Source organism: Rattus rattus, chromosome 7, assembly GCF_011064425.1.
Source record: "Rattus rattus isolate New Zealand chromosome 7, Rrattus_CSIRO_v1, whole genome shotgun sequence".
In the NCBI taxonomy this organism is placed as follows: domain Eukaryota; kingdom Metazoa; phylum Chordata; class Mammalia; order Rodentia; family Muridae; genus Rattus; species Rattus rattus.
The window spans coordinates 128,118,791-128,138,018 of NC_046160.1; the positions used below are offsets into that span (position 1 = coordinate 128,118,791).

Consider the following 19,228-nt stretch of genomic DNA (forward strand, 5'->3'; position numbering starts at 1 on the left):
GCCAGCCTTTCTCACCTGGATTCACAGACTGTTCTTTCCCTCTGCATGCTCGCTCACCTTGATGAGTCTGTCAGAGGCCTCCTGGGGCTTAGGGCGAGTAGGCCTCAGGGAGACCTGGCCATCTGAGAATACACAGATGTCTCAGATCTTAGCCTCTTCTGCACTATTTGTCTCAGGATACTGGGATTTGGGCCAGAAACTTCAGTACACAGCTTCTGGGGGAGGTGCTCCCTCTGATGGGCGAGGGCCTCCTCTACCATCACCTGTCCTAAATGTGCTCCCCTGCTCTGTAGACCACCAGCAGTCAAGTAGCTGGGTTCAGTCTCCATGGACTTCTGGGGGCGGACATCCTCCGCCTCCCATTCTTGTTCCCAGTTCACTTAGCACACACGTTTAAGTAGCACACAGATGCCAGGCTTGGTCTTAGCACCAGGAACCATTGACACGAAGCCCTTGTCCCTATCTGGAGGGAGACAGGCTGACACAGAGAATGGGGTGCATGCCGAGAGCCCCCTAGACACCTGTGGGGTATGATGGTCAGAGTCGGCAGAGACACAGAGGAGAAGCAGACTGCATATGGGAAGCCGGTGTTGAGGAAGGAGGCTCAGAACTGGTAGGGAGAGACAATGTGGTGTTCAGAGAGGAGCTTCCAGCCATGGGGGTGGGGGAGGTGGGCTCTAAACTTGCGTAAGACATCACCTTATGTTGATGGCTTAGCAGGTGGATAGGATAGAAGGCTGGACAGATAGAAACACGAGCAGGCAGACAACGGTGCAAACTGGCATTGTCGGAATCTGCTGGCCGATGCACAGGTGTTGGCTTCCTGGATACCTGAAAGTTTTCAGAATAAAATATTGAAGAAATTTGAGCTACTCGGGCTATCCACCCTTGGGGCATCCACTGGGCTGTGAGGATTTCGTGGACTCTGAAAGCACCCGAGCAGCTCTCCGTCCGGGTCTAACGCCGACGGTGCTTTGTGTGTTGCAGGTTTATCTATGAGACAGAGCATCACAATGGCATAGCAGAGTTACTGGAGATCCTGGGAAGGTAAGTCGCGCTGTCCCTGGCCGTGCACAGGCCGTGAACCTGTACGATTCAGCTCATCTGTTCTGACCCCTGCCCCAGAGCAGAGCCATCTCAGCCAGGGCCTGAAAGAATGGAAGTAGAGTTTGATGGAAGCAGAAGGAAGGCTGGTGAACAGCACACTTCCATTGCTGCGGCTCTGTAGGTGAGCCCATTACTGCAGAACCCATGGAATTCCAATTTATTTCCCCTCGAATAGTGTTAAAAGTAGTTAGAGAGGAAGGGTGATATTACAAGTGTATTTGAAGAATATGTATTTGAGGGATTGAGTAAAGGCTGATATTTCTGATTAGTTCATTTTTTGGCCTTTCATATGTATAGTATGATTCAATTTTTATCACATTTTAATCTGAGCAAAGTTTTTACTTACTGTCATAAATTTTTTTCAAAAAGCCTGTAAATGTAACCTAAGGTTCCCTGACCCACTGATTCCCAAAAGATGTCCTTGGAGCTAAGAGGCAGGTCATCTGGACAGTGCCTCTCTCCAGTGCCTCTAGGGATGCCAGTGTGCATTTGCAGATCTGCAGGGAAGTCATCCAATGCATACACTGAATGTGGTGACTCCTCCAGCCACTGAACCTGCAGTCTGTGTCCCCTACCCTCCAACCCACACACACACACACACACGTGCACACACACACACACACACACACCACACCACACACACCACACACACACACGCACACACAGGTCCCTCCCAAGTTGCTGCTTTTGGGTCTGCCCCACAGCATAGCTTACTTAGTATGGCTAAGGGCTTCCATCCCCAGTTCCATGAGCTTGGGCAAGCTCCTTCTGTTAAATAGGAAGGAAGCTCAGTCCCCTCCTGCTGTTGCCCTCTCCGTGTGTCAGCAGTGGTGTGGGCCATGTTAAGTGTAACTCCTACTACACTGTCTTTTCAATCCTGCCTCCAGCACAGGGTTCACGTAGGATTCCCCACAGATGGGCACAACACCCTTAACTCCTAGAGGACCAAGTTACCATTGCTCTGACTCTCTGTAGCTCTGAGAAACATTCGTTTGCTTTGCCTAATCATGAAACCACGTGGATAGGCTCATGTTCAGTTTGGAGGTCCTTCTGTGGTGTGCCATTCCTACAGCGGGAACAGCACCCAGCCCGCACACTGGGAGGGGACAGGACTCTTGTTCACGCTAGGATAATGATCTGCAATTACACCCAGGAATGTAGAAGTCTTAAAGAAAAGTGCTGGCTGGGAGGACCAGGAACTGGGTCCCCCTGAGCTGTTGAACCTACTGCAGCTTTAGGAATGTTAGTGTGCCTCCAGGAGCTCCTGCAGCCCAGCTACTCCCCCTGTGCTGGGATGTGGTGCTCCCCGAGGGCCCCATTTCATGGTTGTTGTTCCTGTAAATATCCTCTTTATTCTGAAGTAAATATTTTACCCATTGGCTTTTCAAGCTGAAAACACAAGCTAAAAGAAACCGTGATTCCTGATTAGAGTGTGGACTGTAAACACTCAGACTGAACTCTCTCTTCACAGTATAATTAATGGATTTGCCTTACCACTAAAGGAAGAGCACAAGATTTTCCTGTTAAAGGTGTTGCTGCCCTTGCACAAAGTGAAATCCCTGAGTGTCTACCATCCCCAGGTAAGGCCAGCTGAGCAGCACAGCTGCCCACCTCTGCAGTGGCCCAGCCATTCCTGAGAGTGCCCCTTTCCCACAACACTGTACCGCACTAAAGCAGACTTCCAGCAGGACTTCAGAGTCTGGGCAGAGTCCTTGTAAGAAATTTGGAAGAGGGTGGGAGGTGGCTCGGTTGTATAATCACTTGCCATCAAGTGTGAGGACCAGGGTGGAGAGACGTGACAGCCCACCTGTGCTTCTGTGCTCAGAAGGTAGAAGCAGGAGCCCAGGGCAAGTTCGCTAGCAGGCAAGTTAGCCAACCCCTGGCTCAGCAAGAGACGAATTACCTCAGTGGTACAGGGTGGACAGCATCAGGAAAATACCAGTGTCAGCTTCTCCCCTCCACAGGTATTCATACATGTGCACGTTCTTAGCCACACACATTTATGCATATAAAAAAGAAAGAAGTTCAGGGGAATCTCTGGAATGCAGATTGTACAGAGACTGGGGGACCCAGCTTTGAAAGGATGCTTATCTGAACCTACTGCCCTAGAGACAAAAGCCAGATGGCCACAGCCGTGTGCCTGCTCTGACACCTTATAGAAGCCAACTGCAGAACTCAGGCTGTAGTCGTGCTGCCGCCCTAGGCAGTGCTGGCTCCTGGCTAGTTTCCGTCTGTTTGTATTGGATCTGCTCTCCCATACACAGACCTTGGCTGTGCTGAGGCTCAAGGAGGTGACCACCCTCGGTTGCAGCCCATAGTCCTTTACACGGGCAGACACAGATGAGTAGACTAGAGGCTAGAGTAGCGTTGAGAACACATGGACGGGGAGCTAGAGAGCCGGCCCAGCATTCAGCGCACTTCAGAGGACCCAGGTTCAATTTCCAGTGCCTGCAAGGCAGCTCCCAACCACCTGTAGCTCCTGCCCCTGTGAGACCTTTTCTGGTTGTAGATCCACATGGCCACGGTGCACAGAGCTACCCACGGCTAAACAAATAACAAAATATTTAAAAACTTCAATTTCCTCCCCCAGAGACAGATAGACACACACACACACACACAAAGCAGGGGGGGGGGAGCGCCCTGGAGAGATGGCTCAGCAGTTAGGAGCACTGGCTGCTCTTCCAGAGGACCCAGGTTTAATTCCCAGCAACCACATGGCACCTCACAACCGTCTGCAACTCCTGGCGGTGGCTCCGCTTGTCTTGTGTCATGCTCATTTTGAGGAGGAGGAGTTACATCATAATGGAGCTAGCGCGGGGATGTGTAATCTCAGCGCTCTGAGACCGAGGCAGCAGGCTTACAGCAGCTGGGCTACATAAAAGACTGCCTCAAAGGACAGATAGAGAATAGCAATAGGACCCCGCTAAAGTTTCCAGATACTACGTTATTTGTTCATTCTCATCTTCTAAAGACAGACAGACAGACACACACACACACAGAGCTATAAAATCTGTCACAAACAGATGGGGGGGGTATTTCCCTGAAAGTGTCATCAGAGAGGGCGGCACATGCATGGAGCGTGTCAGCCACATCAGACCATTTCCCAGAGGAAGGCGGTTGATGGTCATTCTAGAAGGGCGTTTCCATGCTGAAGTGACACTCTCTCCCTCCCTTTCAGCTGGCGTACTGTGTCGTGCAGTTTTTAGAGAAGGACAGCACCCTCACTGAACCAGTAAGTGCTCGATCTGGACCATGACCGTGACCGTGTCCCGCCCTGAGCAGCCATCATGCCACACATTTTACCACATTGCCTCACAGTCAACCCTGTCACCTTCAGTGACAACACTGTCGGAAGCTCCTCTCACTCCTGGTTGGAGGCTCAGCTGTGGTGGTTTGGTGAACGTTCCCTCACTGCAGTGAAGGGTCTGTCTAACAAGCTTTCCTCCTGTCTCGTTCTGCCCCACAGTCCTGGGCCCCTCCACCCTGGACAGCAATGTCCTGACTCAGTTGCCAGTGTTGCATCAGGAGTGTTGTGCTCTGGAGGCTGGTGGCATTGCTCGGGAGGCTGGTGGCATTGCTCGGGAGGCTGGTGGCATTGCTCCGGAGGCTGGTGGCATTGCTCGGGAGGCTGGTGGCATTGCTCCGGAGGCTGGTGGCATTGCTCCGGAGGCTGGTGGCATTGTTCCGGAGGCTGGTGGCATTGCTCCGGAGGCTGGTGGCATTGCTCTGGAGGCTGGTGGCATTGCTCTGGAGGCTGGTGATCTCAGTCAGTGTTGTCTTACAGTCACTGAACAGCAGGCGAAGGCTAATCTACTGTCTTTTGGTGTAGATTTCTAATTTATTTTTTTCTCTTGGTGTTTTATCTTTATTTTTAAAAAATTAATTCCTAGCACCTCCACACACAAAAAAAAAATCAGTCAATAAATGTGGGATTGGCAAAGTTGCTCCTGCCTGACGTGAGCCAGTTTGTAAGCATCTGAATTCACTTTAAAAAGAGCCTACACTACAGTCCGTAGCCCTGCAGTCCGTCCACTTAACGGTGTACAGTTCAAGGCAGACATCATGGTTCCGGAGCCTGAGGTAGATAGATGACATGGCATATGTGGTCAGCCTGGGCTACACAGCAAGGCCCTGTTTCAGAAAAGAAGCGGGCTAGAGGGACAGCAGTTGTAAGAGCACCTCGCTCTTCAAAGGGTCCCAGCACCCAGCTGGCTGTAACTCCAGCCCCGAGGGGTCCGACGAACACTAGCAGGATGCTCAGGTTTCTCCCCCACACCTCACCCCACAGATAATAATTTACTTTTAAAGAGAAAAGAAATCTGTCTGCTCCCACCACCCCTGTTACATTCAAAGTCAAAGGAAAGAGAGGCCTGGGGAAAAGGTACACTGAGCCTTCTCTCTTGTGTTTTTCATACTCTGGTGACTGAAGAACTGGCCACGTGTGAGTTCACGTTTGCCTCAGGCAAGGTCCTCCCACCCAAAGCATCTCTATAATCTGGGCCCTGTCTCAGCCAGACGGGGGCCTGCTTGGCCCAGATTGAGTCCCTTTCCTCATCTGTCTGAGCATAACTAAGCTCAGGTGACAGGTATAAAGGTTTCAGTCCCATAGATGTGGTGTAATGGCAGATAGGCAGCTTTGTGAGGGGTGAGCTTACCTGCGGGAGGTGAGAGAGAGACAGAATGCTGTTGCACTGTAAACACGGGATGCCAGCCATGGGCAGGGCCCTGCACAAACAAGGCAAAGAGTCCTACTCTCCCAGTGTGATGTGTCCACCCGAGCTGTCGTGTGGTAGTTCCTGCTGACAGAGGACGTCACTGTGCAGCCACAGAAAGCAGAGCTTGTTTTCATATTCTCGCAGCATCTGGGCTCTCAGCTGCTGCACTTCTTCCTTTGAAATTTACTCTTTATACACGTGTAAAGGCCACTGTGTCTGAGCACTTCATGTTGTTTTATGGTTTGGTTGGTTGGTTAGTTTGGTTTTTGATTCAGAGATTTGCTGGTTTCAGCCTCCCAAGTGCTGGGACTAAAGGTGTGCCCGCTGCTGCCTCACCCTGAAGACTTAAAATGCAGGTGTGAGTGCTGTGTCCACTCCACACACACGTACCTCACGCTGCCCCAGGGCTCCCAGTTCCCACACGGAGATGCTTTAAGTACAGGTCCTGTTCCTTACTGCAGTCAAATTCCCACCAATAAACGACCTACAGGGAAGAGTACAGTAAAAGACGTCACGTGTGAGTACAGCAGAGCTGACGGCTGCAGGACCGTGTAGCTTAGAGGCTTTGGATCCAGACAGATGGGGAAGAGGGAAGTCCAGAACCAGCTGCCTTTCTCCTGTCTCAATTGTTACTTCATCTAGGACTCTGCCTCCTGGGATGAGTCCACCAACACAGGGCAGGTCTTCCTACAGTTAATCCTCTCCAAAGAAGCCCGAAGGACAAACCCTTGGGTGTCTCTCATTAATGCCTTAGGCAGCCCTTAATCCAATCAAGCTGACAGTGGAAATTGCCCACCACAGTGTTCTGCTTAAAAGTCTGCCATCCATCCGTAAAGGGCATTTGCTGACTGACCCCTGAAATTGATACTTTTCATGCACTCCAAAGTGTCCTAGACATGCAACATTAGACACAAATACTGTTTTCTTGGTTGCCAGGCTAGAGGCTCATGGGAGATTTTACACACTTCTGTCTCCTTTCATCCGCCTGCTTCCCTCAGCTAATGGGACGACTCACATGTCTTGGCAGTCACTGCTTTGCTCCTAGATACACCAGGACAGGCACCCAGGACTCAAGGCAGGGTCACTGACATGCTTCTCCTTTCCCCGTTCAGGGAGCATGCGCTGAGCTGGAGCCTAGAGCTGGTGTTGTCTAGCGTTTGCCTGTGCTGGCACACACACCTTCTGCAGAGTCCTGCCATTCTCACACGCAGCCCAGGATACTGGGTGCTGCTACAAAGTTCAAAGATGAAAAATTCCAGTGTGAACCTGGTTTAGAAACTGGCTTTTCCAGCAGAGCAGTCCAAGTTGGTGGTGCTGTGCAGCTCCTACACGGCTTTAAAGCCACTGCAGCTGGAGGGCTAGTATGGGTCTAGAGTAACTTCTGTCTTCCATATTAACCTGATTCAAAGTAGATACTCCAGAAACGCCTGGTTGACCTAGTAGTAAGAGGGAAGTCATTAAGTAATTAATACACTTTAGAAGTATGTTCTTTTAAAGACTTTGTTTGTGAGAGTCTTACCAGCCCTGCCTGGCCTGGCACTCCATATGTAGACCAGACAGGCCTCAAACGCACAGAGATCTGCCTAACTCCACCTCCTGGGGTCTGGGATCAAAGACATACAGCACCCTGCCCAGCTCAAGATAGTTGAGGGGTTTTGTCAGATTCTAAATGTCCCGGAGCCTAAGCAGCATGCTCTGAAGGGTGGCACACAGGGACTCCCCAGCAGTGTTGGTCCAAAGATGGGAGCAGGGATGCTAGCTCCGCGTCCTGTCATCTCCATCGTCATCAGTGGTAGTAAGGGAGGCACAGCCCAGCACCACTGCCAGCAGCCCAGGGGTATACACGCGTGCGTGCGTGCGTGCGCACACACAGACACACAATGATTCTGTCCTAATTACATTGTTCAGAGGATATCATTTATAACAGTGTTTAAAGATTGTAAAAGTTTGGGTAGGGGAGGTGGCACATGTTTTAATCCCAACACAGAGGCAGAGGCAGGCAGATCTCTTGATTTTGAAGCCAGCCAGCCAACCTACATAGTGAGTTCCAAGACAGCAAGGGTTACACAGAGAAACTCTGTCTCGAGAAACCAAATATTTCGTATGATTTCTTTACGTTGAATTTCTTCCTGCGGGTCATCATGGTAGCTCAGTGGATAAAGTTCCAGTGCTAGCTGACAGTGTGGGTTCAGTTCCTGGGGCCCACATGGTGAAGGGAGACGCCCAGTCTCCGCAGGCTGTCTTCTGTCAGCCACACACGTAGACCAGGAAATAAGTAGGCGTGATAGAAGACAATTCCTTTCGCAGATGACATCATTAGGTAGCTTTTATGAAGTGTTTAAGAATGGGGTATTTAAGAAGAGCGCTGATACCTTAAATCCAGACCACAAACCTCTGGACTCCAAGAAGGCATAGTCTGTCCTTAGCCTCCATGTTTAAAGTCTTTAGGCAAAGGAGTGTTCTCTGTAGATGGCCTTGGTTTTGTAAGTTCTGTTGAGGTTTCTTAAATCCTCAACCAGTGGGAACTCAAAAGTCCCGAAATGAGGTTTCCTTTCTCCTGTCTCTTTAACGTTTCATCTGTCCATCTTCCCTCATAGACAGGGCCTCACGGCTGCTTCAGAGAGGGACAGGTGGTTTCTATTCAGGTGTGTGTGTGCACAGGTGTGTGTGCACAGGTGTGTGTGCACAGGTGTGTGAGCAGGCCTATGTGCACAGGTGGTGTGTGAGCAGGTGTGTGTATGCATAGGTATGTGAACAGGTGTGTATAAGCAGGTGTGTGTGAGCAGGTGTGTGCGTACATAGGCGTGTAAGCAGGCCCATATTTATGCAGGTGTGTGAGCAGGTGTGCGTGTGTGCATAGGTGTGTAGCAGTGTGTGAGCAGGCCTATGTGTACACAGGTGTGAGCAAGTGTGTGAGCAGGTGTGCATGCAGGTGTGTGCACACAGGTGCCCTTGTGGAGGCAGACCTGCTGGTGCTCCTTGTACTTTTTAGAACTTGATGGCTGAACTCTAAAACTGTAGTTAATCTTTGTTGAACCAAATCCAGTATCTTCTGCTGGTGTAATTTGGTAAGATTTTGAAAGTATGGAGAAGCATTTTTTTTAAGTTACCCACAGGCACTCTTTGTAGCTGTCTGACTTAGGCAAAGACAGTAACATGCAGTAGCCACAGACTAGGAAAGCACTGTGAATTTATAGTCCTACTCCCTGGGCCTCAGACAAGGTAGCATGGCTCCCAGGGGAGGCCTCGACTGCCACGTGCTTCCTCCTGAGCACGCACTCTCCAGCACTCATCCTCGGCCTCTGGGTAATTGCACAGAGAGAGCATCGTGAACCTCGCTCGGGTCCAGACCTACAGTGAGTGTGGACTTACGTCTGCTTCATTGACAACACGCTTTTGATGTATTTTAACAGAGTTGTAAACTGTGTGCATTTGTGTGCACAAGTAGTCGGTTAACTTGAGAGGCACAGTGTGCACACATCTGAATGTTGCTAACAGTGTCAAAACTGGCAGTGTCCACTGTCTTCCGTCAGAGGGGATGGACACACTGAAGTCTATAAAACTAGGCTGTTGCTGGGAGAAAGGGCGTGGTAGGGATTCTCACCCTCGTCTCGTGTGGATGGCAGTGGGATGTCAGGTAGAAGCACCGACATCTTCCTCTAGGGCGGCAGTTCTCAGCCTTCCTGATGGGGCATAGTTCCTATTGTCGTGGTGACCCTAAACCTTAATCTGCTTCGTTGGTACTCACAGCCGTAATGTTAGTACTGCTAGGAATCGTAATGTAAATATCTGATACGCAACCCCGTGGGGGCCGTGACCCAGAGGCTGAGAACCAGTGCCCTACAGTGTCTTGGCGTCTTGTGAGGTCACTGTTTGCTGTTGCTGTTTTGTAGGTGGTAATGGCACTTCTCAAATACTGGCCAAAGACTCACAGTCCAAAAGAAGTAATGTTCTTAAATGAATTAGAAGAAATCTTAGATGTAATTGAACCATCAGAATTTGTGAAGATCATGGAGCCTCTTTTCCGACAGTTAGCCAAATGTGTTTCCAGCCCTCACTTCCAGGTATGTGGGTTTGGGTGATGGGGGTCAGGGTCTGGTGCTCCTGTCAAAATGACACAGGTTCTGCTGTGATCCACTGGTGAAATTCAACTTTTTTTTACTTAACATGTATTCAGAACTAGATGCTAAAATTTTGGCCAAATAGGGTGACTCCTTCCTGTAATCCTAGTACTTGGGAAGTTAAAGCAGGAAGATTGCTACACACTGAGACCAGCCGGGCTATCGAGAGACTCTGTACCCCAAAATAAAGTCTAATCTTAGTCCTGGGTAGTTTCTCTTCTGACCCCTCTTCTGATCACTTAAACGTGCTCCTAGCAGCTGTGATTGACAGCACTGTCTCTGAATGAAGCTGTGCATGCAGGTGATGCAGTGCCAGGTTCACAGGGCCCGGTTTCTTTAATTGAGTTATCCGAATCACCGAATACCTCAACAATAAAAACCTTCTACATCTTTTAAAAATCAGTATTTCTCCCTGGCAGTGGTGGCATATGCCTTTAATTCCAGCACTCAGGAGGCAAAGACAGGCAGATTCTGTGAATTTGAGGACAGCCAGAGGTACACATAGAAACCCTGTTGGAAGGAAGGAGAGAGAGAAGAGAAGAGAAAGAAAGAAAATGTAAAAAAAGACATTAGCATTTCTGATTTTTTTTTTTTTTTTTTTTTTAACTAACAAAATCCTGTCTGGGAAGCTAATGTCCATCACCCACTTTCTACTCTTGAGTTCCCCGAGCAGCCTTGGCTGTGTGTCCTTCCAGGGACACCTTTGCATGTGTCCAGCTGATGTGATGATCAGCAGAACCTTGTGCCCCAGGAAGCTGGTGACCCCAGAAACTGTGACTGCTTAGCACCATGAAACTAACTGAGCACCAGGGCTACATGAAGGGACTCAGAGTCCTGAGAGACTCTTGTCTCCATACTGAGGCCCTTCCATGCAAAGCCTTCCCAGAGTTATGAAGGAAGTCATTGAGACCAGCAGAACTAAAACGAGGAAGCCTGACGGCCCCGGTGGGGACGAGGCCGGGTCTGCTTCTGCTGAGGAGCCTCTGGGGGCTTCCCACTGCTCAGCTGAGCTGCTGTTTTCGTGGACAGCCAGAGTACTGTACCTTAGGATAGGACAGGATGATGCCTCCGAGGCGTCCCAAGCATGAGATACCTCCCTTCCCGTTACTGGAGGACAGGGTCCAAGAGACCTCCTGTGTTGGCTTGAATGAGAACGCATTTCCAACACCATGCCCGCCTGCCGCCATTGCCACCATGCTCCCTGCTGTTGTTACCGTGGACTCTAACTTTCTGGGACTTGGAGCAGCCCCCAGTCAGCTGCTGTATTTTATAAATTGCCTTAGTCATGGTGTCTCTTTACAGCATTAGCTACAGAATACAGTTGCCAACCAGAATGTGAGGATAAGACCCTTTTGCTGATGACACCATGTACTTTGGCCACAGGACTTAGAGAAATGAAGCTGGTGCTGACCTAGAAAATTCTTTGATTGCCAGTTTCCATAGCGTTGCAAGGTGCTAGGCAGGCTATGGTAACTACGCACCCAGCAAGATATGCCCAACGATATAGATATAGTAAGGGCATGAATGTCTTGGGGGTAACCAACAGCTTTCTGATTGGATTGATAAAAATCAATTAATTAATTTCCTGCCCAGTAAGAGAGATCTCACCATAAACCTGAGTTTGAACCAGAGGCTAGAGCATCCGTAGACCCTGGGAGAAGCGACTGCCATCAGTTTGCTAAGCTGACTGTGTCCCACTGGCTTCTAAACACTGAGTCTGTGTCCTTAGGTTAGTGCCGGTCACACCCCTCTCAGAGAACCTGCTTTGTACAGTGCACAGAGGCTAACACAAAGCCACAGTGCAGAGTAAATGACTAGAGTGTTCACTCTCACATCCCTGCCATAGTGTCTTCCTCCCAGGCTTAGGGATAGTCACGGGAGACAGAATTCAGGGAGGGCTGCTGCAAGTGTGCTTTCTGGGCACAGCAGTCGTGGTTGCCACACAAGACCACTCTAGCCCGTGTTCCTGTGGGTGGGGCAAGGCTCACAAAGGCCTACTTCTAGGTGAACAGTTACAGACACTCAGTGTTGCTGGGAGAAGAGTTGGGTTTTGGTTTGGGATTTTTTGAGATGGGTTTCTCTGTGTGGCCTTGACTGTCCTAGAATTTGCTTTAACAGCCCAAACTGACCTCAAACTCATGATCCTCCTATCTCAGATTCAAAGTGTTAAGATTACTGGTGGGTACTACTATCCGTCAACTTTGATAACATGTCATGTGGGAAACAAGCCCAGGTAGGAAGGTAGGTGGTCTGCAAGGCATTGTCCTTGTTTACTGGAGCAAAAGTGAGTGATTCAGGCCTGCGCGCCCCAGCTGTGCACCCACTGTGCCTTTCCTCCTGTGAGCCAAGGGTAGAGTGCACAGGGACACCGGGAAGGTCTGCTGTGGAGAAGTGTAGACACCTCTGACGGTCATTCACCCGTCATTCAGGACTCTTTGCTCTTTCTTGTAGGGGCCTCCCCCATAAATCCAGTCTCCATAGGCCCGGATCAGTTCTAAAATCTAACCGAGATAGTGGCCAGCTCTTTCTTAATATTTAGATGTTTTTCCCTATGCTTTTTCTGTTTTGAACTTTGTCACTCCCTGGCCATCTTGGTAGCTTCTCTTCTAGATGTTGCCCTGCACCTAAGGCAAGGCCATGGTGGCTGCAGAGGAGACCGAGTCTGTGCAGTCAGTCACCTCTGAACTCCCAAGTTGTTGTGAAAAGTGGAAAACACCCAAGTGGTTCAGCAGATAAGTGCTGCTGAGTCTGCATGGTGCGAGAGAAAAGCAGCTCCCCAAAGCTGCCCTCTGACCTCCACACAGGCTGTGTTATGCACGTGCCCTACCCGATACCCACACGCATGCACGAAATTATTTTTTTAGAAAGAAAAAATGGGTACTATGCTGGTGCACACTGACTGAAGACGTGCGGACGGGACAGTGAAGTCGTATGTCCTCATGAAGGGCCTAACACTGAGGAAATCTGTGGAATACAATGCCACACTGGTCAGAGCCAGCACCTCCAGTACGGTAGCAGTACTGCTGAACTGGGGCACGCATCCGGACGTGCATGGTGGCTCACACCTGAGCTCCCACACCTGGGGCTGGGGTGGGACGATTATCGATTGTGTGTTGACCTGAACCATGTAGTTTATAAAAAAGCAAAAATGAAGACATAGAAGGTCTTGAACTCTTAAACAAGAATTATCTGTCATTCGTGGTGGTGCACGCCCTTATTCCCAGCACGTGGCAGGCCCCATCCGAGTGCGCAATAGTGAGGCATCCTGAGGGGGGGGGGTTGGTCATCTTCTACCGTGTGGGTCCCAGACATCAAACTGAGGTCATTAGGCTTGGTCACAAGTACCTTTACCCCAAGCCATCTTACTAGCCCTTTTTAAAAGAAAAAACAAAAACAAACAAAACAAACACATACGCTGTACTTCTGTATATGCTCTTTTCCTACCCACTTGCAAAGCTCACCTCTCCTCACTTTCTCTGAAGAAATAATCCTGGCTCCTGAACCCTCCAGAGCTGCCCCTGCCCCACCCACTCACTCAAGGCTTCCGGTGGCAGGCCTGTGCTCAGCTTGGAGGTTCAGGTGGCCAGCCACTACACCACATTCTTGCTGTGCTTGTGGACGAGCGTGCGGAAGGACTGGCCCACGTTCCCTTCTGTGTTCTTGTGAACTGGTGGCTCTTCAGGTTGTGCGTGTGTGTGCCCATTGACTGTGAAGGAGAACAGTCAGCAGATGTGGACAGCTGCAGATCTGGTTGTGGGCTGCCCTCGTGTGAGTGCCTACCCCGGCTCTGCAGCTCTCTGTATAGGGGCCTGTAACTAATCCAAAGGAGTCCCAGCTCCGCGGTTCACTCAAAGCAAGGCTCGAGATGTGGCTCTGCAGTGTTCGAAATTCCTGTCCGTCCTGCTGCCCTCGCTCTCGGTGTCTCTCACGGGGTCTGCACAGCTTCCATGCTTACAGACAACCCTCTCGCCTGAGCACCATTTGCCATTTCTAGAAAACCAGTTATCTCCATTTTCCACTCCCTAGCCAGGCTCTGCCTCAGCTCCACACGAAGTGGGTGGCTCACACACTAGGAACCTCCTTAAGGTGGGGCACGGGTGAGTGAGTGGGGAGGGAGCCTCTGGAGAGAGGAGGTCATCACCAACGTGCTCATTACACAAACCTGAGAACCTGAGTTTGCAGCCTGGCCACACCCGTAAGCCAGCATGGGGGTGGGAGTGGGAGGGTGGTGGTGTCAGAGACAGGAGTCCCTGCCAGCCAGCCAAGTTCCATGAGACACCTTGTCTTGGAAACTGAGATAGAAAGCCATTTAGGAGGACACCCAGGCCAACCTCTGGCCTCCGCGTGCGTACATGTGCTCGTGCATATGCTACAGACTGGTGAGTTCACGCACACGTGTATCTCCACTTACTGTCGGCATCCCGCCTGGCGTCTCGTGAGTGTTTACTGAGTAAATGGAGAAGTGAATGCCAACGTGTCCTTGCTACATAAGTTCTCATCTTGCCTCTTCGTGTTCTTTAGGGTCACAGTGTTAGAATTGATGGAAGTGATTGCAGTTGTGTGGTCCAGTGTCGCTTACTCTGCTCACAAGTCTAACAGCGAGAATGTTTGCCTCGTGCCCTTGTGCAGACTCAAACACTTGTGCACCCCTGTCTTCCAGGTGGCAGAGCGGGCGCTGTATTACTGGAACAATGAGTACATCATGAGTTTAATCAGTGACAATGCAGCGAAGATTCTGCCCATCATGTTTCCGTCCTTATACCGCAACTCAAAGACCCACTGGAACAAGTAGGAACCGGAGGCCGTTAGCTCCTGGTCACTTACATAGTGCATGCCTCGCTGTCACTGCGGTCACAGCTGAAATCTAACCCTACCGTCAGCTTTTTTAGTGAACATCAATTTCTTTGTGATGTTGTTTTGTTTGGGGCCAGGGGGTGTGTGTTTGGTTTTGATTTTGTTTTGGTTTGTTTGAGACACAGTTTTTCTGTGTAGCCCTGGCTGTCCTGAAACTCACTCTGTAGACCAGGCTGACCTCAACTGCTCTGTCTCCTCAGTGCTGGGATTAAAGGTGTGTGACTGTCACCTCCTGGCTCATTGTGGCTTTTTCAGTTAAGCAGCAGTGTGGATTATCTCTGTGGCCTGTTTTGTCTCCTTAGCCCCATGCCACACCAGCATGGGGCCTGTGTGTCTGCACCCCTCTTCCTGCTGGGGGCAGCACCTTCCAGGCCTCTCCTGCAGCCTCCAAGGGAGTTCAAAGGTCACTGAGGAGTTCACAGGACTCAGTCCTGCAGGACTCAGTGGACACACCAGTCCTTAAGTGGCCCTTCAAGTCCCATGGCATATCAGAGGAGCCCCTTGTTAAACTCGATGGCCACCCTGCTGTGGACAGTAACTAGAGCGTGAAAACGATGAACAGCAGGTAACTTAAATGGCCTGAGGAATGAGGACAGGGCAGTCCTCTCCTTTCATCTCACTTCAGAGGAAAAGGAAATCAGTCCCTCGTTGAAAGCTCTCTGACACCCTGCAGGAACTCCCTCCTCATGGGTGCCAGGTGCGTTTGATGCTGGACTTCATTCTCAGCTTTACCCAAATGTGGGTGCCAAAGCGCCCCTTTCCTCAGAGGGGCATCCTAAGCAGTCTTTGTGTTACTGCCATCTGAATAACTTACCCACAGCTCCTTTCAGGACTCCACAGTTTCTATTCTGTCTTCAGGCAAAGTGGCTTTGCCTGCTCTTAGCCAGGAAGGTGGTCTTCCTGGCCTGACAGGTGCTGTAAGCGCTGACCCAGCAAACAGCGGAGTCAGGACTAGCAGGTCCTGGGTGTTAGACCCCAGTGAGCTTGTTGCAGGGAGGTAGGACCCCAGAAATAGGAGACCTGGGGCCTAAGGGGAGGGAGATGTGACAGGAGGCAGGGAAGCATGAAGAGGACCCAATGTTGTCATCTCACCGTGACATTCCTTCACTCTGCAGGACAATACACGGCTTGATATACAATGCCCTGAAACTCTTCATGGAGATGAACCAAAAACTCTTCGATGACTGCACGCAGCAGTTCAAAGCAGAGAAACTCAAGTAAGTGGCTCCTCCCACAGGCTTGGAGCGCCCCGCCCCCTGTGTCCTGCATTGTCGGTCTTTGAACGAGTAACCAGCAGCCCTGTCCTGCTCTGATTTAGGAAGCAGGTTAAAGGTTGATGGTGGCCTGTCACCAAAGGGCGTGTCTGAAGTCAGCGTCTTGCCCTTCTCCTGCCTGCGTTACCTTTCTCAGCACTGCTCTCTGTGCATGTGGGGACTTCAGAGGCTGTGTCTCCCCAGAAGTTGTGCTGTCTCAGGCTGAATGCATAGGCATGTGATTGGTTAGTTATGAAAGGTCATTCTGGGGGCTGACAAGATGGTTCAGTGGATAAAGGCACTTGCTTTATAAATAAAGTCTGACGACCTGAGCTCTGACCCTGTATAAAAAGAGAAGGGAAGGAGAAAAGCCACACTCATGCCGTCTCATGTAGCTGCACACCCGCACAGTAATAATACATGTTAGTTAGTTAGTTAGTTAGTTAGTTACTTACTTACTTACTTACTTACTTTCTTAAGTAAGTCACTTTTTAGACTAAGCAGAGCAATACAAGTCCATAACCCCAACTCCAGAGGCTGAGACAGGAGGATTACTAGAGGTTCAAGGCCAGGCTTGGGTATACAGTGAGACCCTGCCTATTAAAAGAAAAAGGAAAAACGAAGAAAAAAATCACTCTTCCTAACCGAGTGTGAAGCATTGACAGATTTTGTTTTGTTTTTTCAGAGCTGAGGACTGAACCCAGGGCCTTGTGCTTGCTAGGCAAGCGCTCTACCATTGAGCTAAATCCCCAACCCCCAGATTTTGTTTTTAACTAGCCACTTAAAAGTGGTTATGGCAGACAGACCACAGGATGTTTGTTTAGCCTACTGCCAATTCCTCATTCCTTAGACAATATGCGAGTTTAGGCCGCACATCACACTCTGTTTTGGTTCCTGGTGATACAGCCATGGTTGTAACAAAGGTGGTTGCCCTAACAGGGCAGGTAGAGTGAATCAGAGCACACTGGGTAAAGCTCAGAATGCCTATCTTCAATGCACAGGGTGACAGAGCCACAGGGAGCCGTGCCAGGGCAGGGCTCAGGCCCACGGGCAGAGTTGGTGTGGTGGAAGTCTCTAAGAAGCCACTCCAGTGCTGGTGCCACTCCTAGAGAGTGATGGTGTTTCAGAAGTCGCCCGTGGTAGTGCATTTTGAGAGTTTAAAAGAAAACGATAACCACTCCAACTCAGTGCCTCTAATGGTGGAATTAGAAGCAACCCTGGTCTCCCTTGGACTACTGTCACCACTGAGGCGCCAGCTCCGACCCCCTTGGACTACTGTCACCACTGGGGCGCCAGCTCCGACCCCCTTGGACTACTGTCACCACTGGGGCGCCAGCTCCGACCCCCCATGGCTCCTCTGCAGACTCACCTGCGCGGTCAGCCAACCTAAGAACATTAGACCGACTTAGAGGAGATGGACAGGGGGGCTATATTTTAAAGCCTGTTAAATTTTTAGCATTTTTAGTTTTTAAGAATCTTTAGTCTACCTCCTTGCCAGTTTTGAGGTTTCTCTTTGAGTTACACGTGTTGAGAGCCATAGTGTAAGACATGGAGTAAGACCAGAAAGTGCTGGAAAGCATGACTGTGGCACTGGTGTCTCCTTGCTTTCGCGCTCCCTAACTCGCCTGAGTGTGACTCCTGTCTGATACAAATGATGTTTTCCTTTTTTTCAGAGAGAAGCTAAAAATGAAAGAGCGAGAAGAAGCGTGGGTTAAAATAGAAAATCTAGCCAAAGCGAATCCCCAGGTACTAAAAAAGAGAGTAACTCGGGAGTGTTGAGGCTTGCGTGAGTGTTTGATGACATAGGACCTGGTTCACCCCAGGAAGGGAGGCCGACGTCACTAACACTGTCTGTGCAAATGTCCGCAATAAAACACTTTCCAACTTTGTAACCTTCCTCTTGTATAAGTACTTATTTGCCACACATAACTTTTACCCCAGAATTGACTTTTTTCTCTTCTCTTTAAAATAAGATATGATGTGGTTAAAAAAAAAAACAAACCAGGATGTAACCTCTAAGATTGTAATGTCCTTTCTTGCTCGAATGTCATAGATGCTGTCACTTGAACCATATTCCTCTTTATTCTCGTACATGAGACAGGCGGGGGCAAAGCAGACGAAGGATGCTGAGAACTAACTGAATTCTGCCCTGCTCACTAACCGTTCTCTACCCTAGCTGATGCAGCGTGCTCGTGCAAGGCGAAGCCAGGCAGACGGTCGTATCTGTCAGAGCTGTGGTGACCCAGCAGCCTCCATCCAGTGTTAGCTTTTAGGCTGGCAGAACCTGGGACAGCTTTGGTGTTGCCTCTGCTGGTCTGAGTGATCAGAGTTACTGGGTGTTTCTTTTCTCCTTATTGTGTGTATGTCTGATTAAAACAGCCACTTGATGAAATGTCTGACCTTTTCCACACTAAGATCTCTCAGGCTTCTCTCAGCTCTCCAGGGAAGAAAATACCTTACTAAACAGTGTGTTTCTTTTTGGTGAGAAGTGTGTATAAATTATTATGTAAGTTGGATGTGGGTTTTTTTAATCTTTGTCATTTAATAAAAACAATACATGAAGATATCAGTGTGTATTTTCCTATGAAACCGCATTCTGGCCTGCATCCCTCTGATGAGAGGAGACTTGATGACAGTCTGTGGCGATCTGCGGTTCCACCTAAAACCAGTGGCTCACGAATCCCTGATGGCGCTCTGCGTACTGTAGAGTTCTTCCAAGGCCTGTAGCTGAATTACCGAGGTCTGCGCGCACGGACAGGGCTTATGTGGAAAGTGAGCTGAGGTACCAGTAGTTGTTGTAGAACTCGGCAAAGGCCGTGTGTGGGCAGGTGGCTCAGCCTTGCCGGCATTGCGCTGGCCTTGCTTTATTTGGAAGGTGTTTTGTTTGTTTGTGGAAACACTGTTGACAGCTGCACGAAGCCCCTCCTTACAAATGAAGAGCGGGCTGCTGTGTCAACAGTTGCAGCCTGGGGTCCCACCGCCTTGCAACAAAGCTTCCCAGGTTACCTGATGGCTCTTTTAAACTGTGGTGACGTCATACCTGTGGTGGGTTTGGCATTGGAACTTTGGTGACCTCCCTTCCCACTGTCCCACCCCAGTCCCTGTGTGAACCATCTGTGACAGTCAAGAGTCTCATTCGCATGCCCCAGCCCCATGACATGCTGTCTCTAAAATGGAA

General features: G+C 49.9%; 1 protein-coding gene across 9 annotated transcripts in view; it reads left to right on the top strand.

The window, feature by feature from the left end:
• Window positions 1–19,228, top strand: part of Ppp2r5c (protein phosphatase 2 regulatory subunit B'gamma) — a 134,662-nt gene that overhangs the window by 104,492 nt on the left and 10,942 nt on the right. For 8 of the 9 annotated variants that reach the window (XM_032908434.1, XM_032908436.1, XM_032908435.1 and 5 more), the window contains 7 exons: window positions 988–1,047; window positions 2,579–2,687; window positions 4,286–4,339; window positions 9,716–9,886; window positions 14,604–14,731; window positions 15,913–16,014; window positions 17,724–17,796. In XM_032908434.1, the coding sequence (XP_032764325.1) occupies window positions 988–1,047; window positions 2,579–2,687; window positions 4,286–4,339; window positions 9,716–9,886; window positions 14,604–14,731; window positions 15,913–16,014; window positions 17,724–17,796 (697 nt within the window). Of the gene's footprint in view, window positions 1–987; window positions 1,048–2,578; window positions 2,688–4,285; window positions 4,340–9,715; window positions 9,887–14,603; window positions 14,732–15,912; window positions 16,015–17,723; window positions 17,797–18,226; window positions 18,617–19,228 lie in introns of those variants that run through there. The other variant, XM_032908437.1, reaches the window with a different exon arrangement.